The sequence below is a fragment of the Durio zibethinus genome, chromosome 1 (assembly GCF_047325235.1).
Source record: "Durio zibethinus cultivar Kanyao isolate XHJ-2024 chromosome 1, ASM4732523v1, whole genome shotgun sequence".
Classification (NCBI taxonomy): Eukaryota; Viridiplantae; Streptophyta; class Magnoliopsida; order Malvales; family Malvaceae; genus Durio; species Durio zibethinus.
The window spans coordinates 3552889-3578230 of record NC_143162.1 but is presented as its reverse complement, the minus strand read 5'-3'; the positions used below and the strand labels follow the sequence as shown (position 1 = coordinate 3578230).

The 25342-nt window shown below is 35.5% G+C and overlaps 5 protein-coding genes and 1 pseudogene across 9 annotated transcripts; 1 reads left to right on the top strand and 5 right to left on the bottom strand.

Annotated features, from left to right (window-relative positions):
* Window positions 1–1262: 1262 nt before the first annotated feature.
* LOC111310587 (heterogeneous nuclear ribonucleoprotein Q-like) lies at window positions 1263–5690 on the bottom strand (annotated as a pseudogene). Its single transcript, XR_016341374.1, has 9 exons — window positions 5564–5690; window positions 4183–4903; window positions 3987–4103; window positions 3628–3768; window positions 3335–3507; window positions 3038–3245; window positions 2756–2930; window positions 1978–2063; window positions 1263–1588 (listed from the first exon to the last, which is right to left on the bottom strand). The product of XR_016341374.1 is annotated as a heterogeneous nuclear ribonucleoprotein Q-like (transcript).
* Window positions 5691–7145: 1455 nt separating this feature from the next.
* On the bottom strand, window positions 7146–9282 carry LOC111310979 (replication protein A 14 kDa subunit B-like). The gene is made up of 4 exons (XM_089757978.1): window positions 9154–9282; window positions 9006–9075; window positions 8207–8464; window positions 7146–7437 (listed from the first exon to the last, which is right to left on the bottom strand). Exons 3-4 carry the CDS (start codon window positions 8460–8462, stop codon window positions 7373–7375), a joined length of 321 nt encoding a protein of 106 aa, XP_089614104.1. The 5' UTR covers window positions 8463–8464; window positions 9006–9075; window positions 9154–9282; the 3' UTR covers window positions 7146–7372.
* A 555-nt stretch (window positions 9283–9837) lies between these two features.
* Window positions 9838–15025, bottom strand: ABCB29 (ABC2 homolog 12). Of its 3 annotated transcripts, none has more exons than XM_089759109.1 (10): window positions 14304–15025; window positions 13770–13856; window positions 13530–13637; window positions 13046–13312; window positions 12599–12682; window positions 12119–12335; window positions 11938–11999; window positions 11604–11791; window positions 11230–11359; window positions 9838–10249 (listed from the first exon to the last, which is right to left on the bottom strand). In XM_089759109.1, exons 1-10 carry the CDS (start codon window positions 14928–14930, stop codon window positions 10103–10105), a joined length of 1917 nt encoding a protein of 638 aa, XP_089615235.1. In that variant the 5' UTR covers window positions 14931–15025; the 3' UTR covers window positions 9838–10102. The 3 variants fall into 3 exon arrangements, with proteins under 3 accessions (XP_089615235.1, XP_022767058.2, XP_089615238.1); XM_022911323.2 differs by having other exon boundaries at window positions 11914–11999; window positions 14304–15024; XM_089759112.1 differs by lacking the exon at window positions 13046–13312 and having other exon boundaries at window positions 11914–11999; window positions 14304–15023.
* Window positions 15026–15876: 851 nt separating this feature from the next.
* Window positions 15877–16995, bottom strand: LOC111311706 (uncharacterized). The gene is made up of 2 exons (XM_022911321.2): window positions 16404–16995; window positions 15877–16127 (listed from the first exon to the last, which is right to left on the bottom strand). The coding sequence occupies exons 1-2, from the start codon at window positions 16539–16541 to the stop codon at window positions 15990–15992; spliced, it is 276 nt and encodes a 91-aa protein (XP_022767056.2). The 5' UTR covers window positions 16542–16995; the 3' UTR covers window positions 15877–15989.
* A 118-nt stretch (window positions 16996–17113) lies between these two features.
* LOC111311704 (signal recognition particle subunit SRP54, chloroplastic-like) lies at window positions 17114–22449 on the bottom strand. 2 transcript variants are annotated; one of them, XR_016341364.1, is made up of 16 exons: window positions 22238–22449; window positions 21955–22087; window positions 21714–21781; window positions 21521–21622; window positions 21126–21278; window positions 20965–21042; window positions 20145–20270; window positions 19942–20044; window positions 19441–19541; window positions 19132–19269; window positions 18908–19051; window positions 18691–18766; window positions 18154–18329; window positions 17847–17932; window positions 17642–17767; window positions 17114–17478 (listed from the first exon to the last, which is right to left on the bottom strand). XR_016341364.1 is itself a non-coding variant. In XM_022911316.2 (15 exons), exons 1-15 carry the CDS (start codon window positions 22409–22411, stop codon window positions 17371–17373), a joined length of 1716 nt encoding a protein of 571 aa, XP_022767051.2. In that variant the 5' UTR covers window positions 22412–22449; the 3' UTR covers window positions 17114–17370. The 2 variants fall into 2 exon arrangements, 1 of the variants encoding a protein (XP_022767051.2); XM_022911316.2 differs by lacking the exon at window positions 18154–18329.
* A 156-nt stretch (window positions 22450–22605) lies between these two features.
* LOC111311703 (Pentatricopeptide repeat (PPR) superfamily protein) lies at window positions 22606–25315 on the top strand. Its single transcript, XM_022911315.2, has one exon. The coding sequence runs from the start codon at window positions 22715–22717 to the stop codon at window positions 24545–24547; it is 1833 nt and encodes a 610-aa protein (XP_022767050.2). The 5' UTR covers window positions 22606–22714; the 3' UTR covers window positions 24548–25315.
* The last annotated feature ends 27 nt before the right edge of the window (window positions 25316–25342 follow it).

Below are 25342 nucleotides of genomic sequence, written 5' to 3'. Positions count from 1 at the left end.
TCTTTTCAAAAACCTGACCCTGAATCTACCCAAAGAAACATAACCAAGGATCTTTTGTTTCAAGCATTAGGGTTTTGTGAAAAAGTTATGAAGAAAGCCAGTTCCGAGGATTATTTAGCATTGCTGAAATGCCTGCACGATTATGCCACCGGAAAAATCACAATGGTCGGTGTAAAGATGATGATGGCCGATTATTTTCCAGATTTTATGAACGATTTTGATCATGTTTTGGAGTTCTATGCGAGTTTAAGTCGGTCATCATCAGGATCTGGAGAGCAGAACGGTGACAAAGGGGAGAAGCCAAACGAAAAGCTCGATAATAAGTTGACACCAAGCTATAAATTTCTGCCAAAACATATTTCAGGAGTTCATGGTAGTGGGGTTACCGAACTTGGTAAAGAAGTACTGAATTCATGCTGCTTTTCTGAGGGGTCAGGTAATTTTCACAGGCCGGTATGGGCTAGAGACTCTCATGAAATGATGTTGAATAAACATGAAGATGAGTTGTTTGAAAGGGATATGTTGATGGCATGGAAGCTTTCCACAAAGGAGAATGCAACCAAGCTGTTTAAAGCGATAAAGGAGAGGGAAATCAAGAAGCCAACTGTGGAGGATGTCAACAAGCATTTCACCGGTTACAATTTCAGATTCATAGAAAAAATGTATGGGAATTCAGGGTCACAAGTGGTGGATCAACTGCGTCGTTCACCCGAAACAATTCTGCCAGTCCTTATCAACAGGCTGAACAAGATGGAAATAACCTTCACTTGGAACTAAAAACTAGCTTGCAGATCATACCTTGCAGAATTGTACACTTTGTCAGAATTTTGTGGTCTAAAGCACTCGTCTCCTTAATTACTTGCTTAGTCTTATGTTTATATATCTTTATTAAGAGTTGATCTGCTGCTTTCTAGTAACCTTTGTATTTTTGTAACATTTTTTCTGCTTTCTTTGGATGAATAAAATCAGCTTTTATCTAAGAAAAAGAGTTAGGACTGTGGAGTTTGTATGTGTTAAATTTGGATGCAATGTGATCAGTATAACTAAAATTTTCTTTCAATTACTCGTTTGGTTTGGGTCTAATGATAATAACAAGTGACTGAAACAGATTGAACCAATTTACGGGTATATGAAAAGATGAAAAAGTACTTATTCCATTTTGATTATACTTTATATTATTTGTTTAATTCAACTACGTACAGACCAAACATTCAGTTCCACATTTGTTGGAAAGAAGAAAATACCATTTAAACCAAATGCAATGGACAATTTTTGTTAGTCATTGGAATTAGCATCAAATAAATATCAAGTTTTTGACAGCTACAATTTGCCATCAAATTGTGTAAACAAAAACTATTGGATAATCCTTAGCCTCAAATGCAACTTAAGCAGATTTCTTTCCTCTTCTAGCCTCAGGTTATAGAAGATATGGAATTGGAAACTAAACTAATATGGATTATACCGACTGCATCCTCGGCTACTGTCACTGCTGCCACACCTTCCACCACTTGAGCCACTACCACTAGCACCACCCCTTCTGCTTCGAGGCTGCAGTGGAGGGGTGTGTTGTTGCATTCCAGGCTGTTGCCTATGCCAAAAAACAATTTTTTTCTCAAGTGTGTGCCCTGATCCAGAAATAAGAAAAAGATGAGAACATAGAAGTCACAAGAAAAAGTCTATTATTTAATGTATATAATTATTGCAAATCAGTCTATTAACATAATCGGCTGGGACAAAGATCAGAACAATGAGCATGAGTTTCTCTACAAGCAAAATTGTCAAGTTCGCTGCAAGTTAAGGCAGAAGGAACAAAACAAGACAAATGAATGAGTAGTAGATTATGAATGTACGTACATAGTTGCCCATGCATCACCCACCATAAAACACACAAACCAACATGTGCACACATATATGAACAAACAATAACACAGGCTCACATGATCTGCAACTAACTGTAAAAACATGGTTAAAACTTACAGGACATATCCAATCCTTCCATCAGGCAAAAGCATTGGCATCATTGCCTTTCCAGCAGGAGTTGGACCTCAACCATAGATCAGTGGCTGCAAGATTTTAACAAAAATACCAGTAAAACATTATAAACTGATGCTAAATTTGAAAAAATAAACAAATAATGAGGTATACACAGTAGAACCTTCCAAAACTCAGGCCTCTTTAAGCATATGCCTTTGAAAGATAAATTAATAGTGACAAATTATATTGAGAACTATTGACAATCTATGTCTTGCTGTTAATAAATTACAAATAATGTCATCTCACATAAATATTGTTTATCATAGGATATCTGTTAACTTATTATAATAAAGGAAATTCTAATGTATGAAACAATGATGGTCTTTTTACTCTTTATTAAGTGCAACGTTTCTTTACATTCTTGAAGGAGTAAGAGAGAAGTAGCTGGATAAAACCAGTGCCCACTCTACAGATTAAAAAAAACAGAAGTATGTGTCGATTTTAGATTAATCACCAAGTCATCTTGTCCACAAATCAAAGATTATTTCATCTCATCATAAAGGGAATGTCTGGTTTACCAGAACCCAAATTCAATCTATAGAGGTCTGAAACCTCTCAAAACAAGAGCAAATCTTGCAGGTCCCACATTTGGCAGCATTCAAATTGTTTCCCTCAAAAAATCTGTCAAACTATTTTCTTTCCCAACTATCTCCACCGAAACAATAACCAATGAGCATATAAAAGCTGAAGTCTAGAGGACAAAGTGAACAAAGCATCTCACCTGTCCAAAGCCTGGGGACCAAATCCTGTTCCAAGACCATCAAATGCTCCCCCAACTAAGCCATATCCTAGAGGAGGTGGGAAGCTTGAATTTAAGGTTGACTTCTGGAAGCCGGATGCTCCAGAAGACTTTTGATCAGCTTGTGGTTTGGCAAGGGAACACTCCAATACTTGACCTGTCAATAAGAAAAAATCCGACAAAATATCATCAATAATCCCTTTTATCTCCATGGAAAATACAGGAAGTTGATAACAGCTGTAAGGTACAAGGAGCATATCCCACCATCAATCTCATATTTTTCAGTGTTCTTCAATGCTTTCATAGCACTTGACCTCCCCACAAAATGCACAAAACCATATCTGCTGTCCTCCTTTCCTGCTTTTGCAGGAGGAACTACAACTTTTGTGATCTTTCCATGATGTTCAAACAGCTTCTTTAGGCGATCATTAGTTATATCTTTTGGTAAATTCTTGATATACAATGCCTTGACCTGCACCATGTCAAACATTAGGACTAGACAACTCTCCACGCACATCATTCAACCAAATAAGACCAACATCAAAGTATAGATTAGAAAACCTGAGTAGTAGCAGAAGATTCTGCATTTCTTGGGTCAGCCCAACTCACAGTTGGAGCATTATCATCAAGCTTAAATGTTGGCTTCAACATTTTCTGTCTTGATAATTCGGCACATGCATGATTATAGTACTCAATGAAACAAACCCACAGTTTCGGCCAGAGTTCATTGGATCCTGTCATGCCAAGAACATGCTATCAATAACTGATACAAATTGGCACATAAGTAATGAAACATTACAATAGATCAGTCTCTTAAATTGGGAAATGACAGACAAATGCACTAATGCACAAACCTTCAACAATTCAATACAACTGACTCCAGGCCCAACATCTGTTACAACCTTCTTCATATCTTCCTCCCCCCAGTTTCTTGGAACATTACCAATGAACAACATATTCTTTGCTTGAAATGTTGAAAATTTTATCTTCTTCCCCTGATGAAGACAAAAGGAGTAAACAAGAAAAAAGAAATAAGATCCAAGGGAGCAAATAATTGAAAAAAAAAAATGAAGGCACTATTCATCCACATTTATACTCATAGGAAGCAAAAAGGGAGAAGAACTGTATTGGACACAAACAAATAACAGCATATATTACAATGTTAAGCCCTACTAGAATCTGTTGAGGCAAAAAGCAATGCATTCTTTCTCACCTTGAATTCCAAATTATTCAGTTTTTCAATAACTTTGGAAGCCAACTCTTTGGATCTGAAGGTCACAAAAGCATAACCCTTGGGCTTCCCTGAATCTTTTCCTTTCATTATCCTAACCTGTAGTCATTACATTTATATCTAGTCAGTCTTAACTAAGAAGAACACAGCCAGGACATTGTGAAATTAGCAATGTTACCTCTGTGACTTCTCCTATAGATTCACAAAATCTCTTCAAGTCCTCTTCAGAAGCATCATGAGGAATGCCACCCAGGTAGACCTCTGATCCATGAGAAGGAAGTGCAAGAAGCTCTGCATGCTTCTTTTTCTTTTCTTCCTCTGTCTCAGAATCATTTATCTCCTCATCACCATCAGAGCCTTTTTGCACATTAGCAAGCTCAGCATTCTCGTCCTCTTCTACCTCTTCCTCAACTTCCACTTCCTCCTCTTCCTCTATTTCTTCATATTCGACTTCTTCCTCAGTAGTCTCCTCTGGCTCATTATCTCCATCAAGGTCCACCTACTCTTCACTCTCTTCCCTTGTTTTATGCATCTAATAAAGCAAGCTTGCAAGGCAACTGTGAAGGAAGCACAGAAGCCAGAAGCATTGACAAAAGAAAAGAGTACAAATGTGGAAAGGAGGAAACAATGAGAGGCCAAATGGAGTTGCGGAATAAGAAGTTCGTTTGAATCTGTGCCATGAAGATAATATGGCTTCAAAGGAGTAGCGGCTTGAATGATTCTCGGAAAAGGGAATTACAAAATAGTAAAAAATAGTAACAGAGACAGGCAAAGAAAGTTCTGAATGATAATCAAGAGGATTCAGATGCTCAACAAAGTGAAATTCTTGAAAATTAGATAATAGATATGGACAATTGCACAAAAAGACTAATGGCCAGTTTTATCGTTTAATTATATATCTGGGAAAATACATTCACCAAAAGGGAAAAAAGGAAGAAAAACAAAAAGTCAAAATATAAGAAATGAGAAATTGAACTAAAAGGGAGAATTATAAAGAAATAGGAGGAATACACTAAGACATTCCAGCAAAAGAGCAAAACAAATTTGCAAAAACAATTATCCTTTTTTATTATAATTCAGCAATGAACAAATCAAATAGATAATAAGGTTTAATGATTAATATACCATTGCCAATCGAGTTTCGATCCATGTTGCATTAATTTAGGTATAAATCTCAATACACAAAGCAAATATACAGGCTCAATTTTTTACATTAATCAACTTCTAAAATCATTAGTCCTCTATAATCCATTACTTACGATGCTATTTCAACAGCAAATTTATGAAATTTTAAAAATCAGAAATACGAAATGCAATATTTTTCAAATTTTCACCATATTTAGGTATTAGCATTGAACAATAGCTTCACGAATTTAATATAAAAGCAACAAAAAGAAAAGGAAAAAAAAAGACAGTAACCTACGAACCATTTCGAATTCAATATAGATGGAAACCTTAATTTAGAATAGAAAACGATTAAACATTCAGTATTAAGCACAAAGAAGAGATTCGTGATTATGTATACATAAATTTAGAAAGAAAAAGAATAGAGAACTAACCGAGCTCGAAATTTTGAAGAATTGGAGGGAAACTCTGGCAAAGAATGACGAGGGATTTTTTAATGGGAAACCCCAATTGAGTTTCAGAGAGGAGGGAGCAACGGCAAGCTCGAACTTGAAGCTCTTGGACAATGTTGTTTAGGTCCAAGCCTCTGTCGGCCCAGCCCAAAATGGTATTTCATGTAATAATAGGTACTATTACTACTTTTTTTTTTTTGTTAATTTTATGAATAACTATTATATTATAATGAAATATTTTAAAATCTTGAAATTAGATACTAATGGATAGGCAGTTGCCCAAAAAATCAATGTCATTTTTTTTTAAATAACTAAGATCACCAAAGGAAAAAAAAATTATAAAAAGCAAAAATGAAGGCATAGGAAATTGAACTTATAAAAAAAGATTGTGTTTCGTTACTTGAATTTATAAAAAAAAAAAAAAAGTTTAAATTTAATATAAATTCATGTATATATATATATATATATATATCTATAAGTATATATATGACATGCATGAACATTTTTAATTTTATAAATTTATTTGATTCAAATGGTGAATTTGAAACTTATATTCTTATATTATTTCAAGCATTGAAGTCTGTTAAATCTTAATTACTAATTTGTATTTAATGTTTGCATTTCGTTTTTATGATATATAAAATAAAATAGATTCAAATTAACTTTCTAATTCACTTTCTCAAACTTATTATTTTCTCAAGTATAGCACTGATAAAGTGCAACCAACAAAACTAGCAAATATAATTTGGACAAAAAAAAAGACCATAATTTAAGAGAATTAGAAAAAAAAATTGTAATTAAAATCAAATCTTAATCTTATGAGAATTTATGTTGAAGTGGGTGAATCATTTGAATTAAACTTTAAATTTTACTTATCATCAACTTTTGGTTTCAATTATTAATATTCCATGTATATCTCAAATATATAAATAAAGCCAATAATTAGGCTTCCAATTAGCAATTTAAAAAATCATGAAATAACAAATTTATGAATATTTAATTAATAATAGCAATAAAACTGAAATATTTTAAAAAAATTTCACAATATTTATGCATTAAAATTTAAAAATAAGTTCAGGAATGTAATTAGATACAACAAAGTTACAATTAAACCTACAAATTTTTTGAATTTAATAATGTAAGCTGGAAACCTTAATTTAAAAATAAAAAAATTAAACACTCGGGTTTAGGGATACAAATTTTTAAAATTTACATATCAAATTGAAAATTTATAAATTATATAATTCAGAGTACTAAATATGTAATTAACCCTTTCACAATCAAGACCCTTAAAAAAACAATATAAGAAGAACCGATAATTCCCGATAACAGGGATTCAGAGGACCAATGGCAGTGTTCGCAGTTTTGGCACCTGTCGCCACTGCTAATTCCCGATATTAGGGTGTGAATGAGATTCATGATTAACAGAGAATAGTGATGATAATGGCCAGCTACAGCCGCAACCACCGTTTTACAAAAACCAATGTTTCTATCAATCACTAAAATTTTATATGAAAATAAAAAATTCTACAACTCATTGAAAAATAGCAAATAAGCCTCAATAGGGATCAAAGAAGTCATTGAAATTAAGTCATACACAGGAGAAACACGAACAAGTATCAGAGGAAGCAAACGACAAAAACAGCTACCCCAAAGACAAACAATATAAGGGGACTTCTATGGAAAGCATCTGAGCAAGTTCCTTCACACAATTCCAGCTATTTATATGGACATAGAATAAGAATACGTTGTTTAGCTAAAAGTTTTTGCCAAAGAAAATCTTAGAACACCTCAGAGGAAGAGGTGTTTGAACTCTCCATTTGCGAGCTGACAAACCTGATCATAGCTGGATGCATCTGCCATTATTGAAAAAGGAGACAAAGTAAAAAAAAAAAAAAAATTGAAATCAATTGAAGATTAAAGAAATAAGGCTTCAAAGACCGAGTTCTAGGTCAGTGTTGGAGGTAACAGGAACATTTCCATAGTCAAATAATTATAAACAAGTCATAGCTTTTACTGCTTCAGACAGATCCAAGGCAACATATAATATTGCTCCCATTGACTGTTTGAGAACTCATGGACAGAAGAGCTCCTCTGCTGGCTATAAAGTGGAACAGTTCTTAAACAATCTCATATGTCAAGAAATAAAACCTCCTGAGAGGATGCTAGTTGCCACAGGCATCATGTGGAAAAGATGCCACTTAGCATGGCAATAAAAACTTATTATAATTTTACTTAAGCACGTTAGCTCAAACCTGTACTCATGATAATCAGCCGGCCAGCATTTATATTTACTGCAAGTTTACCACTTTACCCTTCCTATTAGCCCTAATAGTTAATAAAGCCCATCAACATTGGGATCAGGCAACTCTTTCGGAAAGCAGAAGCAGAAACGCTTAACAATTACTGTTAGCAATTACTGTTCTAATTCATCCACCCCAATAAACTAACTATTGGAACATGTCCAACATAGAAGTGCTTGGACTAACACCAATCCGGGATTCCATGTCCACATAACACCCAAATCATTATGTTTGTAACCTAAAATGAAGTTCGCTATGTTAAAATGGTCACATCAGCATGGTTCAAAAAGATCAAGTAAATTTAATCTGGAGTAGGACATACCAAACGAGTCACCAAAGTTGGTCCATATTTCAGCTCGGATGGAATTATCATTCTCAGCAACACCAATAACCTCAACATAACTTGTAAGAGGAACGGGTGGAGAGCCTTTTACAACAAGTTGGCGGTCATCTGCAGACTTTCCCATAACAAATCCAACATCAGAACGTGTAACCTGAATCACGGCTCGCACCTTGCGTCCCACATGCATGTGTAATAATCCTCCATTGACAAAAGCTGTAGGGCTTGTAGTATCCATATCTTGCATAACAAGAAAGAAAACATCCAAAAGAAATTTATTTTACTAATACCAAAAGTAATTCCCAAGCACAATTGCGCCAAAATTTTTTAGATAGAAAACAAATTAGCGGCATTTTTTCTTGATATATTAAATTGGGAAAGCAATATTTACCCAAAACAAAACCTAAACACGTAGATTTCTTGTTATCACTTATTGCACCAAATCTGATAGGAAAAATCCAAGCATAATCTAGAAGATTAGCTACCCTCCTATCGCATTACCACCATCCATAAATCTAAGGCAAGTAACATACTGAAATACCCAAAAAAATTTCTTAAAGGCTAAGTATTCAAGAAAAAGTTCTCATAACCTAAGGGTGATCATACAATTTGGGTTTTCAACAGTTTAAAGATTTATCTACAGTTCACTCGATTTGGGTCTATTTAGTTCACATAAGCAAGCGGATCGATAACAATTTTTTTTCTCCAGGACAAAAATTACAATAAATAAATAAATAAAAGGAAAAAAAAAAAAGAAGAAAGGTTGTGATGTGGAATGTACCGTATCAAACTACTGAACTAGTAGTGAGCCTGGTAAGGATTGATGGTGAACAGTTATTTGCTGAGAAAATCTGAAAGAAAAAGGAAAATTTTAAGAGGTTGCATTGATTTTCTCAGAAAACAAACAGTCTAGTCTAGAAAAGAAATACCTGATTGAACGATAAGAGAAATGACTTCTATTTTGGGTGCATAAAATTATAAGGGAAATGAGCTTTAGAAGAAAAAAAAAAAGAAAAAAGGCTTAAAAAGGGAGCGCGCGGTTTTGTTGGCGGCAAATGAAATTATGGAGGGATTGAGTTGATATTTCGGCCTTTTTAAAATGGTGAAAGACAAATGTAAGCGCATTCCGCACCCACACTAAAACGACAACTGTGGGTTGCCGTTTTGTCCTAATCCATCTTGGGGTAAAATAGAAATTTACTGCCATAGAAGCAATTTGTCCTCTTTTGATTTCATAATTCAGGATTTCTTTGATTATATATAAAAATTTTTATTAACTTATAAAAATTTTAATAATTTTCACTTTAAGTCTTTGAAATAAAAAGTAACTATGTCAAATAAATGTATGGAATAAATAATGTAGCACTATTTTCTTTAATATAGTTATAAATGCAAATACTATTATATTATGTTAAAATTTTTATATTATTTTATGAATAATTTTTGTCTTTGTCTTCATCACTTGAATCTAATTACTAAGAAGTACTATAATTTTGGTTTATTTGAATTAAAAAAAAAAATAGCACCGTTTGGCCACATTTCCATCTCTGAACTGAATATTCAAAAATTTTATTGAAAAGAACCATTAATTAATTTTATAAACAAATTGAGGATAACACTAATTCCACCATTATATTTATTCATTAACATATGCAACAACAAATGAACCGTTTACAAATTTATTAGTAATACATACATCAACAACTGGATGAGAAAGCTTCGACTCTAGTAATTTGTTGCAGATCACATGGCAACCTTTTGACACTGCATGGAGATTGGAAGCGCCATCAGCGGATGTTGAAACTGGATGAACATAAGCTAATCTGCAGGTTGTGAACAGCAGCTATTATAATCTCTGAATCATGCTCTTGAATGAACTCAAATCACAACACCCGTAGACATCAGTGAGTCATGGTGACCAGCTAAAAAAGTTGACCGAGCTAACTCCTGCAGCTTCCCATCTTGAAGAAGGAATATTCGATCGGCCATTAAAATCGTTTCCAATCGATGGGCTATGACCAGCACCTGCAAGTAAGTATACACGGTTTAACTATAAAGAATAATTCTCTAGTTATGCCTTCTTTACAAACCATGTTTCTTATATTTTTGCATTGTTCATGTCTCTATAACAAGTACAAACAATGGATATTTCAAGATCAAAATTTAGTACCAGAAGAGGCATCAAAGAATTTATTCACATTCAATTGACCTAGATACTTCAACTGATCCTATGACATTCTAATGTAGCCTCCCTTGTCATAAAGAAAAAACCCAATTATCAGATGTATTTTGGAGCTAATTTATCAGTGTCGAATGTATTTTCATTGAGGCAGCTTCTTGTTGCAGCCTAATAGCTGAAGACACTACTGCATAGAACCTAATAGACTAATCAAACACCAGGCTTACATTCTATCACATCCTCAGAGAATGCATTTGAAATTAATGCCAATAAAACTCAAAGGATATAATCCAAAAGGATAGAAGGCATATAAAGCAATGCTACTAAACAGATGTCAGGCACACTGGTTATTCACAGTGTTGTACAAACCGGAACTGAACCAGTGGCCTGTCTGGTCCAAGGAACAGTAGAAGCCACCCCTTTCATCCAACCGATCAAAGTCCGGTTAAACTGGATTAAACTGGTTCTTGATATATTTATTTTTTAAATGATTATTTATTCTATAAAAAATTGTAAGTGGTAGATTTAAACCCTTATCCCTTTAGAATCTTATTAATATACTAACCATCAAGTCAAATCTATTTATTTGTATAAGTACATTTCATATTTAATATATATTTATAACAAATATTACATTTAAAGCATAATTAATGCTTATAATTGAACCAGCCAATTAACCTGTTGGACCAGCAACCGGACATCCAACTGGTTCAACCTCCGGTCTGGTTAGTAAAACCTTGGTTATTCATACTTGTTCCATTACAGATTCAAGGAAGATTATATATCAAAATATAATTCCAGCAATAGGTTAAGCTATTGTTCTTACTGTATGATTTTCCATCAAGCGCTCAACAGCTTGCCTCACCAATAACTCAGACCTACTGTCTAGAGCAGAAGTTGCTTCATCCAAAACCAAAATAGATGAATTCTGATAGAGTGCCCTTGCGATAGCTAGTCTGCATTTGTAAGCAAGCAAGTAGATTTATAATTTAAACAACGAGAAATAATAAGCAAGTATATTACTTCTTGCTGTATTGAGTGAACTATTCTTTCCTGATAGAATAAAATAAAATTATTAAGCTGGATTTTTTTTTTCTTGCAATTAAGCTAGCAACTAAATGTGAGTGCTCCACTCTGGAAAAAATGACTAGACAGGAAGACATTTCAGAATTAGAACAAAAATACATATGTGAAGTTTACCTTTGCTTCTGACCTCCACTTAAAAGTGATCCCCTTGGTCCAATAAGGCTCCTGTATCCTTCTGGGAGTTTTCTGACAAATTCATCTGCATTTGCAATTTGGGCTGCACGCTCAACTCTCTCCATGTCAATGTATGTCATTAGATCCCTGTACCCAATGTTTTCTGCAACTGTCCCAGAAAAAAGTATCTGATACACGTAGAAGAGTTATCTAACTCAATAATTTGAACCAATCTGGAAGATTCATCGCAAGCAAAATTACAGTTATGAAATGATAATACTAATGAAGAGGGTAATCATTGGTCACTAACTATGTCTTGAGAAACGAGACCAACATGTCTTCTCAAACTTTCCAATCGGATGTTCTTTATGTTGTGGTTATCAACAAGTATAGAACCTGCAACATGGAATGCCAAGTAAAGCAAACCTTCACAAACTTTGAAGGGAGTCCAGAAGCAGAAATAACTCAATCAGGTTTATGGGATAAGCATAAATTTATAGATTGAGATGCCTCACCAGTTGAAGGTTCATAAAGACGAAGAAGCAATTTTACAAGTGTCGTCTTTCCTCCTCCAGATGGTCCAACAAGAGCAACTGTCTCCCCAGGCCTTATACTGAGGTTCAACCCATCCAGAACAAGAGGCATGTTGTGCACATATTTAAATGAGACATCACAGAATTTCACCTCTCCCTTGACAAGGTCTAAATCAATGGCATCCGGTTTCTCAATAACCTATGTTCAAAAAAAAGGAAATGTGATAACAATATCGTGAAGATAAAATTAATATTGACTAGAAACTGCAGCTTTGAGTCAGTTTTGCAAACATCATTATGTGCCCAAAAATGTGTTTCAATGTTTAACCTCTTTGTATTTACAGATTCCTTCTGAAGTTTTTATTAAAATAATAGCCTCCAAAATGCTTGTATATTGCCATATAAATCATAAAGAGTTTATCAGTGATCATTCAAGTTAATCATGACAAGCAAAAAATGTACCTCAGACTTCAACTTGGTCAAATCAAATATACGTTCAATCGCCGGTTCTCCTTGCTTCAAGTCATTGTATGCTTTACCCACACCCTGCATGATTCTTTATTCTAAGATTGGTTACTTAAGACAACTCCTCAATTGCTGAAGCATAGTAAAGAAAGTAATAAGAAAAATGTTTCAGACAACTTATCATTATCACTTCCAAATGTAAAGAAGAGATCATTGCACTAACTGTCTTTAAACTAAGGAAAACCACAACACTAATATTTGATGGTGGTCATCAGCAAATCCAGTAACTTAGGGAAAGACTTCTTAGCACAGAATGAATGAAATGAGAAGCTAAATTTGCAATATATGGATAATGGAATACTGATAATTAAAGTAGAAACAAGCATGGTAAGCTTTTTTTGAAAAAAAAATATATATATAGATATATATATATATATATATTACCTGGATGGGCTCAACCAACAAAATCAGTGATGTTACAAAAGAAACGATGCTACAGCCATCAAAAGAACCACATGAAACCACCAGGGATCCAATGCAAAGTATACATAAAACACCAAAATAAATAATTTGTACAATCACTGGGATTAATGCCTTCATTTTCTTCTTTGCCAAGCATTGAGATAAATCTTCAAAGGCAAGCTTTCTAAATCTGGCATGCTCGGACAACTCTCCACTGTTTGCTTTCACAAAAAGAATGGCTGGGAGGACCTAAAACATTATAAATGGACTAGCTAAAATAAGGGACAACTTAAAAGTTGGATGCCTTGGTGGAACACTGAAGAATTTATACAAACAGAAAATGAATTGCAAGCGCTCATGAGAAATTAGAAAGATGCAGGCTATCCCCTGCTTTTATGGATAAATAAAAAATTTTGCTTATCCAAATATATATATAACAGATGGCCTTATAAAACAAAAAGCATACCTCATTCAGATAAGCTGCAAGTGTGGCAATACTCAAATGAGCTCTTTTAGATATCTTACGAAGTCTTTCACCTAGATAAGCTATAACAAAAGCCATACATGGAACCACCTAAAATTCACCAGAAAAGAAATGTTTATACACATTACACATCAAACATAAAGGTAATAAAAAATGCATTTTGTTAACAAACAAAAGCTAGAACAAATAATAAAACTATAAATAATTATCACATATCCTTACCATTGCTGAAATCAAGGAGAGGGAAGGACTGATAACCAACATCTGAGTCGCCATAGCAAATAATTGCAGCGAGCTGGGCACAATAGTCTGTCTCAAGAAAGACAATAAATAATTGAAATATACATTGCAGAGACTACACACACCACTGACAACAAAAATTTACATGAACATGAAGATCATAGTTGACATTAATGATCCATCTACAACCAGAGATAACATTTAGCCCCAAAACAATGAAAAACCTCCGAGATTATTTGCCTTATAGTTATTCAACTGATAAAAGGAAAAAAAAATGAGCATATGAAAGCACATTGGGCTAAGGGTACAAAACAGGAAGAACCCTCTTTCCCAAGGGTTCAAACTTGAGACATCCAAGTTCAAAATTCGAGTTCTAGCAATTAGATTGTTCCTCTAACGACTTTAACTCGGAAATTTAAGTTCATAAAAAAAATATTTTAACAAAAAATTATCCAAAACACCGTTGAATAAAGCAAAAGAACAAAAAAAGTACTTAAGTAATACTCGATTGCTCACATTGAGTAGAGCAAACACAGTATCAGCAACATCAGAAGCCTCAGCTGTAATCCGATAAGCAATATCCCCAGAAGAAACCCCATTGCCACCTTCAAAAAAACCCAACTCTCTCTCCAAAACCTTCTGGAAAACGAAAACTCTCATCTGATACACCGTCCTTAACGCAGCTTCCCATAAAAAAGCCTGTTGCCAGTAACGAGCAACCAACTTGACCAACACCAAAAACCCTAGAACAAGGCCTTGGTCACGCAATTTTGAAACGGAAACATTGTTAGTTAAGTTCGAAGAAAAGGAACCAATTTTGGGGATGATTTGGGAAAGGGAAAAAACTGAGACGGAACTGCAGAGCCAGCCTAGGAGGATGGATCGGTGATTGGTTTGGAGGAATGGTTTGAGTTTGGTGAGGGTTTCAAGGGTTTTAGAAAGTGGGTTTTGCATGGTTTGGGGGTTTAACGAGAGTTTAACGGAATTTATGGGTTTGAGTCTGGGTATAAAGGGAAGATTCAAGGGTGAATTAAAGTGAAGAAATTTGGGTTTACGTTTTTGTGTGGGGCGGAGATGGAGAAGTGGCGGAGGTGGCGGTGGTTGTGACGGTGGAGAGAGAAGGATCATGCGGTGGAGGGGCATTTTTCTTTTTGGAGGGTGCCAACGGCGTTGTCATGAGGTAAAGAAGAAGAAGAAAAATCCAGCAACGAATCCATGTCTTAAGTCCAAACGAAGTGGAAGTGAACTTGGGCTTTAACTTAGTGCTTTTTTATCCTAAACAATCCTTAAAAAAACCCTATGCTTTTTTTTGGATAAGTTCAAATGTATTCTTCTTCTGAACATGAACTCAATCTTGCAAGCCCAAATACTATAACAAGGAGAAGATACTAATTGAAAGGTTATTATAAGTTCATATGTTTACAACCAAAAAATTAAAAGCATTTTTCTTGTTACTTTCCTCTTCTTAGGCAGAGTCTTGTTCTTTATTTTTTAAGTTATTGATATTAATATTTTTTAATTTTGGAAGATGAGATTCAATTTGATAAAGAGATACTATATGTATTTTTATAAGTTCTTCAATACTTTCTCTTTGTTATTTATCACTTGGATCAAAACATAGAAAATGAACCACCTTTAGAACTACACCTTTCTTTTGTATTTTCAAATTCTGTATTATCTTTTTTTTTTAATTAGTTAAATTTCGAGAAAAAAAAGAAAGAAATTCGAACATGACTCTTGCACTCTTGCCGTTAATTCAAATGCTCATGTATATATATTTTTTTGTTACTACTATATAATGTATAATGTCTTATATCATATATTAAATCAAAATATATATATATGTCCATCATAGTTGATGTCTTGTTCCTTTAGTACAGAAAGTTCAACGTGAATAGCAGCTTTTCCTGTTAAAACAAATGCAGCTGGTAACAGAAGAAAGTTCTCTAAATCCATGTTATAATACTACTTTCCACAGGGATAATCACTTATGGAGTTTAATGACAAAAAACTACAGTTTTGATGCCATGAAATTTCCTCCATCATCCATCCAAATTAAACGTTAATTAATAGAATAAGAAAAGCCCCATGATAACAAATAATAATAATAAAAAAATAAATAAACAAAAATGAGACAAAAAAAAGGTAGAATTGCTAGATTTAATACACTCTTTTGGCTCCCTGTAGGCACACTATATATGTTCATTTCTCTTTCAATTTCTTGGTTATGGCAAAGGCTGCCCCTGCCACTGCCACCACCACAGCTGAAACTAGAATTGCTGTTTTCAGCCTCTGCGTTGGATCCTTCTTTCCCTTGTTCTCTTCTGCCTTAGCTTGGTCCTTCATTTGCAAGTGGTAAGAAATCAGTATAATTAGCAAGAAATTTGATGCAAGCTTTGCTTTACCAAGATAAAATAAAAAGATTATACTAACATTAATCAAAGGGATTCCTGAATTTGGAGACTTTGGGAAGTCTTGAATCATCTTTTTATACTTAAAATTGATTTACTATGGACACCATCAAATCTAAAAGATCTCCAATGGATATGACATTATTGAAAAAGAAAAAAAAAATCCATTTGATTTTCATTTGATTTAAATTTTAGATATATTTACCTTGATCTCCCTGGAAGTAGCAATCTCACACGACAAAGAATCAACCTTAAAGTCCTTGTTTTCACCTGGATTCAACTCCCCCTTAGCATCAGCATCTGGAAATTTTCCACCGGAGGCATCAGAAATTCCATCAGCCATTTTCCTTAAAAATCTTTCAAGTTAATCAGTATTCTTTCTTTTGTTGGAAAGAACAGGAAAAAGAGAATGAGAATGAGATATAAGGCTTGGGATTTCAGAGCATCAATGGAAAGATAGATCAAAGACACGTGTGAGTAACCCAGAAGCTTGAATCCTGAGCTTTTTATGGGTGTTAACGACTTTCTATTTTTGTTCTCAACTGTCCGGGTATTCTGTCAGAATTAACTAATCCTGGATGTCTGTAGTGAGAAAGTTATCCTTGACAGTTGTTTTTCATTTTTTTGATGACTGTTAACGAATGAAGGAGCCATGGAGGAAAATATTATAGGAACTTTCCATTGTTTCTTTCCACTGACAAGGGATTTTTGGATTTTATTCAAATTTTAAATTGATCCAAGCGAATTTATTTATACTGAATCTGACAAACTCACGAATATTCTATACTTTCCCACGACATTCAATGGATTGAAATCCGAACAACAAAGAAACGAACACACTTTCCTTTTTTAATAATGATTTAACCTTTAAAACAAAGAATATAAAATGAAACCACACCTCAAATTGTAAGATACTTTTGAGCTTCAAACGACCATTGTACCATAGAAACTCTTTTCATCTCAATCAAGAAACCATGATATCATAACTTGCTTTCCCATGAAAGATGTTTTTGTTCAATATGAATCACTTACAATGGTACATCGTCTCTTGTTACGTTGAATTTTGCAGGATGATCATCTCTATAGTGTTGTACTAAAGAATGAAACAAGTTTCCCTGCTTACATTGCAAGCAGATAATGGACAGTCCTGCCGTCCCTCAAACTGTGAGTTCCTAGTTCTTTGCACCAAAACCCCGAGGACTTGGCCTTGTTGGTGCCGAATCTGCAAACCGCCTTCTCAATTTTGATCTCCTCTCTCTTCTGGCAGTACCTGTAGGAGCCTATTACGTGGGAGAAAATGAAAACATCAATTATTATAAGAATATAGCTTGCCTGAAAATCATTGAATGGACATTACGAGTCCTGTTAGAATTTCGTCATTGATATATGGGTTTATAGTTATATGGCACTGTCTGAATAAGTATGCACTTGCAGAAAAGGCACCTTTTCTTCAGCTTTCATTGCATCCTCGAGATTGCTCAATGTTGGAATAGATCCGCCCTCCATGATACCCATCAAATTCTTCATGCGAGCACGCATTTGGAAGAGTTGAGCAACAAGTTGACTCACCTATTATTGATGCCAGAAAATGTATCTCATTCACAAGTAGTCCAAATTTTAAAAATGTACTAGTAGAAGCAATATATACCTGCTGCTCAGTTTTACCAGAAGCTTGAGCAACTCTTTTCCTTCTTTCAGGAGACTCAGCCAACAACTCCGGCTTCTCCCTTTCCTCTGTAAATAAACAAGAAAATAAGAAAAGTTTAACAGAAACCAATTTGACAGGAAAAGGAAAAAAAAAAAAAAGAAAAGAAAGAAGCAAATCAAGAGATGGCATCTCAAAGTAAGTACAGACATATTTATCAAAACTTATATGCTGTTTCCTCACAACCATAGTTAATCATCAATGCCAACTCTTAAATATGCATATAGCAACAATAAGTTGCAGAAAGAACCTCATCGGGGAAAAATGTATAGCATGCTACACTGATTTGGACCATTTTTGGCAAAAGCAAGAAGTAACTAGTTGCACAATCTAGCTAGTCCAACACCAAAAGGAAACATCCATGGAAGGGTGAGTACATGATTTGATTGTACATAGCAGGACCCAGCATTATAACCATAGATAGACCTGGTCCAAATAAATTTGGCAATTTCAAATGAGAAAGTGAGAGAGGGTAATGAAAAAAAGTAGAACTTTCATCTTCTTTTCAGGTATGCTCAGCTCTTCATAGTCTTTATCTCCTATCAGCCTCAGAAACCAAGACATAACAGAGTATGCACTGGTAAAACATAAGTGTAGATCAATACTGCTTCATCTTTTTGTTTACATTTTTATTCCGAAAAAAAGGGGCTGTGTGTACAGCAGTACCACTTGATAGTTAAAGAAGCAAAGGTCAAGGTTAATCAAATAAACTTAAAACAAGAAAAAATATGCTTGGTCAGGTTTTATACTTCAAATTGCCACAGTAAAAGCAGTTAAAGTAAGATACCTGGTGTCATGGCTTCAATCATTGCCTCCGTTAATTTTAAACTCTTCTCTGCTTCTCGAACTTGGGCAGGGGTAACCTGTTTGTGAACATAGGACATCAAATCAGTTTCTTCCTACAGTCCATAGACTTTCATTTTTTAAGAAAAAGAGTAATAATTGACCAATACACAAAAGACTGCTATTATAACGCCAAAGAATAGGAAACCCAACTTTCATACCTTTCCCATGCCAGGGATCATTCCAACAACACGAGTCATGGAACCCATCCGTGCAACAGTACGGGTCTGCTTTAGGAAATCATTGAAGTCAAACTTTGTACTCATTATCTTCTTTTGCAGCTCTTCAGCATCTTCTTGGCGCATCTAAACAGGCATTTTGATTAAAACTTATCTTGATGTGTTTTATTTCAAAGGGTATGGAGTGAAATTCACTTAAAACTTACAACTTCCTGCGCCTTTTCAACAAATGAGAGAACATCTCCCATTCCCAAGATGCGTCCAGCCATACGATCTGGATAGAAAGGTTCAAGGTCCTCCATGCGCTCTCCACGTCCTACAAGCTTGATTGGTTTCCCAGACACCTGCAGTGTTCAATAACATAGAATAGACGTCAATGACCAAATTTGCCACCAAGAAATGTATAATAACTACTGTCACAATCTTCAGGTGTTTTATGAAATGTCTTCCCCAAGGAAGAGATTCTATAACAAAAACTCCAAGTGAAGAAAATCAAAGGAAATGGTAAGGCGAACCTCTTTAACACTTAAAGCTGCACCACCTCTAGAATCCCCATCTAGCTTTGTCAAAATGGCACCGGTAATCCCTATCTCAACATTGAATGTTGTGACCAAGGCTGTGAATTCAAAAAAGAACAAGAGAAGAACATCATGGACTTTTCAGTCATTGTCTTGACAATAGCTAATATTAAGTAGGTAAATAGATACATAGATATGTATAATCAATCAAATGGATTCAAATGAGTAAACTTCAACTATAAACTTTCAATGTTATTCATGTATGAATTTGGCCAGCTGCCCGGCGTTCTAAGTAGAACATTTAGCCAATCAATTGCTGCAGGTCTGCTTGAATGAGATACATGCTCTATAAATATAAGTACTCAAATGTACATAATACATAATAGGATCAAGATTTAAGAGATTCTTAGAATAAAAATAGTCATAATATCTATTAATGAATAAACGAGAAAAAAAAGGCAGTGGTATATTAAAAGAGAAAGTCTGAAGTCCGAGTACCAGCAGCTTCTTGGCCAGTCATTGCATCCACAACCAGCAAAACTTCTGTGGGATTCAATACTTTCTTCACTTCTTTCAACTCATCCATCATTGCTTTATCTATCTGTTCAATACAAGAAAAGAATTTGCATGGAAGATTAACTTGAGGATGCTGCATCATTTAAGAATCATTGGAAATTTCATGACGGATGCTATCATATTACCTGGAGCCTTCCTGCAGTATCCATTATCACTACATCTATCTTCTTCTTTTTGGCCTCTTCTAAACCTTGCTTTGCTATTTCAGATGGTTTAACCTCAGTCCCTACTGAATAAACAGGAACACCCACCTGTCACAAGCTATAACAAGTATGAGAAATAATACTTTTTGGGAGAAGACAAAAGAGAAACAACCTAATGATGGGTAAATATAATTGTCATAACCAATCAACAAATTTCTCAATTCATGAACTAAACTGGAACTATGGTCACAAGGCATAAGCCAAGAGGGGAGATTACAAAATTTGGATAGATAAAGTTATCATTATTAATTTACTTGCACTATCTTATGACTCATCAGTCAGGTAATTTTAACTTGCCTGAAACCAAAAATAATTCCATTTGAACTAAAATCATTCAGAAAATGTTTCAACAAGATACCTTTTTGCTAGAAAGCTTCTATGATAGCAGTTTTTGTTTCATTTGTTCAGTCTTAGTGAATAATAATTGTTAATGTGAGCAAACTATTGACATCTACAAACTAATAGTAGATGATTCACATCAAGACAACAAGAAATTTCAGTCTTCATTCCTCCATCTTGGAAGTAAGAGAATGTAAAATTCCATGTTTTAACCTCACAAATGAGCACCTCTAGCAGGTAAAAGTGCAACTCTAGAGCTATCACCAAACATATTTGACTAAACAATCAGAAAATCTTCTTTGAAATCTAATAGAACAAAAATTCATTTGAACGAAAAGTGATAAATGAAATCATATAACACTAAAGCAACAAGAGAATTTTATTGACAATGAAAAACCTATACCTGTTCACCCAAAATAACAAGTTGGTCGATAGCAGCAGGTCTGTATACATCTCCTGCAATAAGCATGCAACTCGTATCCTGTAGTCAACATTATGCTTCAATGTCAATTGAGGCTTAAGGAAAAAGCGACACTTGTCTATATGGACCAATACAAATGGCACCTGTTTCTTAAGATAATTAGCTAACTTAGCACAAACAGTTGTCTTCCCAACCCCTTGCAGACCAGCCAATAGTATAACAGTGGGGCCAGATTTTGAAAAGACCAGTTCAGAAACCTCTCCTCCCATCAATTTCACCAGCTCATCATGTACAATCTGCAACCAAAAGAAAACAAAAGTGATATACACAAATCAAACATCAAAGGCCATTAAGATAGTTCTCAGCTTTATAGCATGAATGAGGAAACAAGGAGACAATAAAGTACCAACTAAAGGCAATAAGACCGGATGCAAAATCCTGCTACCAAGGGTGTCAACTAGACATGATAAACAAACTCATCGAAAGCTTTCTTAGAGGCTTACTTAGCAAAGTGCATTTTGTTGATAGAAGTTCATACCTTAACCAATTGTTGATCAGGCTTCACTCCTCGAATAAGGCCAACTCCAACAGCCTGGTCACTTACAGTTTGCACAAACCTTCTAACAACAGGAAGACTCACCTGTTAACAGACACCAACTGTGTTATTAATATGTTATTACAGAGTGAAAATTGGAAAAAAAAACCCAAGAATTCCAACACCACTCACTTACATCTGCTTCCAAAAGCGCTCTCCTAATATCACGCATTGGCTCCGCAATGTTCTCCTTTGTCAAAACCTCTGAACCAGAACAAGTTCACCACCCACGTTTTGTTATTCACAGAAAGTCAGTGTTTAATTTTTTAAAAAAATTTTCTGATTTTACTTTCAAAAACAAAGGGTAAGTTGCAAAAATAACAAACAAATCAAAACCGGAAAAAAAAAAAAAGAAGAAGAAAAAATAAAAAGCAAACCTTCTCCTTTAAGCTTGGTCCAAGCAGCTTCGAGGCCACTCGTTAGCTGACCAAACATTTCAGCTCTTACAACACCTCGCAATTCTCTCCTTAAAGTAACCGTCTTGGAATTTACCCACCCCCATATCTCTCTCTGCCAACAAATTATTTTTAAAAAATCAAAACTTTAGCAATTGAAAGACCAAAAGACACATGCTTTTTAGCTTCTTTTACGCATTTTCTCGACAACCAAACAGAAAGGTAAGTATAAATGGTAAAATTACATTGATTTTCTTTTACTTACAGAGAACAAATTCCTGCAAGGAAGGGAAACAAGATTGCTGGAACCACTACACCATGAACTGCCCAGTTTAGTTGAGTTTCTCGGACTTTTGTAGAAGCTTCGATTGGTCGAAAAGGAACCCAAAGTCGCCAAGAAATGGCGGGAGGCGACGGTCGAAAATTGCATTGCTTCCATTCCCAGAGTATTTTTTTCGCTTCTTTCTGTTTTCTCTCTCTCTGGATTTTCGGACAATTTAGATATGATCCGTTATCTTCTTGTTGGATTCCCTGCTACGCGGTCCACAGTTCTATTTTACGTCTTACTTTTCCTCCAATTGCGGCATTACGTGTCCACAACTGTCAAGTCTCAACGCAGCGCTTTACTACTGGACTTCCTTCTCTTGCCCGTTTCTCCGCGCCAAAAATTTGACGGCTTCATCTTCTTTCTCGAACAGTCAAACTTCAAAACAGCATCAATTCCTCGCCGTTTTTGCTTCCTATGACTTCAATTCCATGGAACACTCAGTTAAGAGAGCTTGCAAAGCAAGGCCAATATCTTCAAGCTCTAAATTTCTACCGCCAAATGTTGCGTTGCGGTTCCAACCCAAACGTCTTCACTTTCCCCTTCGCTCTTAAATCCTCTGCTTTCCTTTCCCTTCCTTTGTCCGGCCAACAACTCCACTGCCACATCATCAAATCCGGGTGTTCCCCGGAACCCTTTGTTCTTACTGCTCTAATCTCAATGTATTGCAAATTCAACTCCCTCGAAAACGCCCGCAAAGTGTTCGATGAAAATCCATTATCAAATCAATTAACAGTTTGTTACAATGCTTTGATTTCCGGATACGCGTTAAATTCCCGGGTTTTTGACGTGATTGCTTTGTTTTGTGGAATGAGAGAAATGGGTGTTTCTATTAATTCAGTTACAATGTTGGGGTTGGTTCCGGTGTTATCAGAACCAGGGTACTTAAGCATAGGGATGTCTTTTCATTGTTGTTGTGTGAAGTTAGGGTTGAACCTTGATTTCTCTGTTTCTAATTGTTTACTAACAATGTACGTAAAAAGCGGGGCGGTTGAGTTTGGTAGGATGTTGTTTGATGAGATGCCCAAAAAGGGTTTGATTACTTGGAATGCTATGATTTCCGGGTACGCCCAGAATGGACTTGCGGCTAATGTTTTGGAACTTTATAAAAAGATGGAAGCTTCCAAGGTGTGTCCAGATGCGGTTACATTTGTTGGGGTTTTGTCATCTTGTGCTCACCTTGGTGCTATTAGTGTTGGTCGCGAGGTTGAACAGCGAATAGAGTCTAGTGGACTTGGTTTGAATCCGTTTTTGAATAATGCACTGATTAACATGTATTCTAGGTGTGGTAATTTGGTTAAGGCTCGAGCTATTTTTGATGGTATGCCTGTGAAAAGTGTGGTTTCATGGACAGCGATTATAGGTGGCTATGGAATGCATGGATATGGAGAGATTGCGGTGGAGTTATTTGATGAGATGATTAAGAGCGGTATTCGGCCTGATAGTGCTGCATTTGTGAGTGTTTTGTGTGCATGTAGTCATGCAGGGTTGACTGAAAAAGGCTTGGATTATTTTGTTGAAATGAAGATGAAGCATCGGTTGCAGCCAGGTCCAGAGCATTATTCTTGTGTGGTGGATCTTCTAGGTCGGGCTGGTCGCCTAAATGAAGCTTTGGGGCTCATTAAATCAATGCAGGTAAAGCCAGATGGTGCAGTCTGGGGGGCCCTTTTGGGTGCCTGCAAAATTCATCAAAATGTAGAGATAGCAGAGTTGGCTTTCGAACAAGTTACTAAGTTTGAGCCTACAAATATTGGTTATTATGTTCTATTATCCAATATTTACTCTGAGGCCGATAATTTGGAGGGAGTATTAAAGGTTAGAGTAATGATGTGGGAGCGGAAGCTCAAAAAGAATCCAGGATTTAGCTATCTTGAGTATAAAGGGAGAGTACACCTTTTCTTAGCTGGGGACAGAAGCCATCCTCAGAAAGAGGAGATATATAGAATGGTAGATGAGCTGGAAACTTTGGTGAAAAAACTTGTTGGCTGTAAAAACGATGAAGAAAGGAGAAATAAAGAACTGTTCCTTGGGATGGGTATTCATAGTGAAAAGTTGGCGATTGTGTTTGGACTGTTGAACTCCAAGCCAGGGACAGAGATTATCGTGATAAAGAACCTTAGAGTGTGTGAAGATTGCCATTTGTTTCTCAAGGGTGTCAGCAAGATTGTGGATCGTCAACTTGTTGTTAGAGATGCAACCCGCTTCCACCACTTCAGAGATGGACTATGTTCATGCAAAGACTACTGGTAATATTCACTTGAGGTCCATACTGCAAAATCTACACTCCCTGGTCCTCTATAGAAGGATATCCCAAGACGTTCTCGAAGTAGTAGAAAATATGCAGCAAGAAGACTGGAGATTGGAGTTTCAAACTGTTTGAAATTGCAATTGAGAATTATGTCAGCAATTGTAAGCCTGTGGATTGCCGGTTCAGCTTTGTGGCTGCAATAATATATTGTCAAATGCATTAGCTTTGGGCATCAGTTTACAGTTCATAGAAGGGGCGGTGATGAGAAGATAACACCCTTGACGGAGGGCTTCTAGAGAAGGGGTGGTGATCAACCAGCCACGCTTGAGGTTAATTGATTGATCAATGCATGCCCCCTGTTTGCTAAGCAGACTTCTTGTGATCAGCAGCCAGAATGGCTGGGAATATTGCTAATTAATTTTTGTCATTACTGATCTCGGTTTATAAAAGGGGAACCATTTTGATGTACTAACAAATAAGGGCAGATAGCCGCTGGAGCTTTCCCTCAAGTAGTGGTGGATGAGAGTGATTAAAGATTTTGAATTTTAGCAGACAAAAGCATGCGGGCAATGTTAGAGAGATTATCTGTCAAGCTTCTTATTTCCAGCAATACTTGTAGAATCATGCATCCGATTTCTCACATATACTTGGAAGTTTTGAACAAGTCACTCAACTTGCCTCGACTCTTGAACTGATTTTGATGCAAAATCAGTAGAAACCTAGATAAGTTTATGCAAAGCCTGCAATTATCTTATCCTTGAGGCCCCAAAACCAGCTAATCAAAACTTTGACAGAAT

Bases quoted from the DNA above. Each gene is read 5' to 3' on its own strand.
- LOC111310979 (XM_089757978.1), bottom strand. From the start codon at position 8,462: ATGGATACTACAAGCCCTACAGCTTTTGTCAATGGAGGATTATTACAC. The intron at 7,438-8,206 runs GTATGTCCTACT...CAATAATGGCAG, and splicing joins CAACTTTGGTGACTCGTTTG to ATGCATCCAGCTATGATCAG.
- ABCB29 (XM_022911323.2), bottom strand. From the start codon at position 14,930: ATGCCCCTCCACCGCATGATCCTTCTCTCTCCACCGTCACAACCACCG. The intron at 13,857-14,303 runs GTGAGCAATCGA...TTCTTGAGACAG, and splicing joins CTGTGTTTGCTCTACTCAAT to ACTATTGTGCCCAGCTCGCT. The intron at 13,313-13,529 runs GTATGCTTTTTG...ATAATGTTTTAG, and splicing joins TTGCAGCTTATCTGAATGAG to GTCCTCCCAGCCATTCTTTT.
- LOC111311706 (XM_022911321.2), bottom strand. From the start codon at position 16,541: ATGGCTGATGGAATTTCTGATGCCTCCGGTGGAAAATTTCCAGATGCT. The intron at 16,128-16,403 runs GTAAATATATCT...TTGCAAATGAAG, and splicing joins CTACTTCCAGGGAGATCAAG to GACCAAGCTAAGGCAGAAGA.
- LOC111311704 (XM_022911316.2), bottom strand. From the start codon at position 22,411: ATGGAAGCAATGCAATTTTCGACCGTCGCCTCCCGCCATTTCTTGGCG. The intron at 21,782-21,954 runs GTTTGCTTTTTA...GTTCTGGTTCAG, and splicing joins GACCAAGCTTAAAGGAGAAG to AGGTTTTGACAAAGGAGAAC. The intron at 21,279-21,520 runs GTATGAACTTCT...TTTTGGTTGCAG, and splicing joins CTGATCAACAATTGGTTAAG to ATTGTACATGATGAGCTGGT.
- LOC111311703 (XM_022911315.2), top strand. From the start codon at position 22,715: ATGACTTCAATTCCATGGAACACTCAGTTAAGAGAGCTTGCAAAGCAA.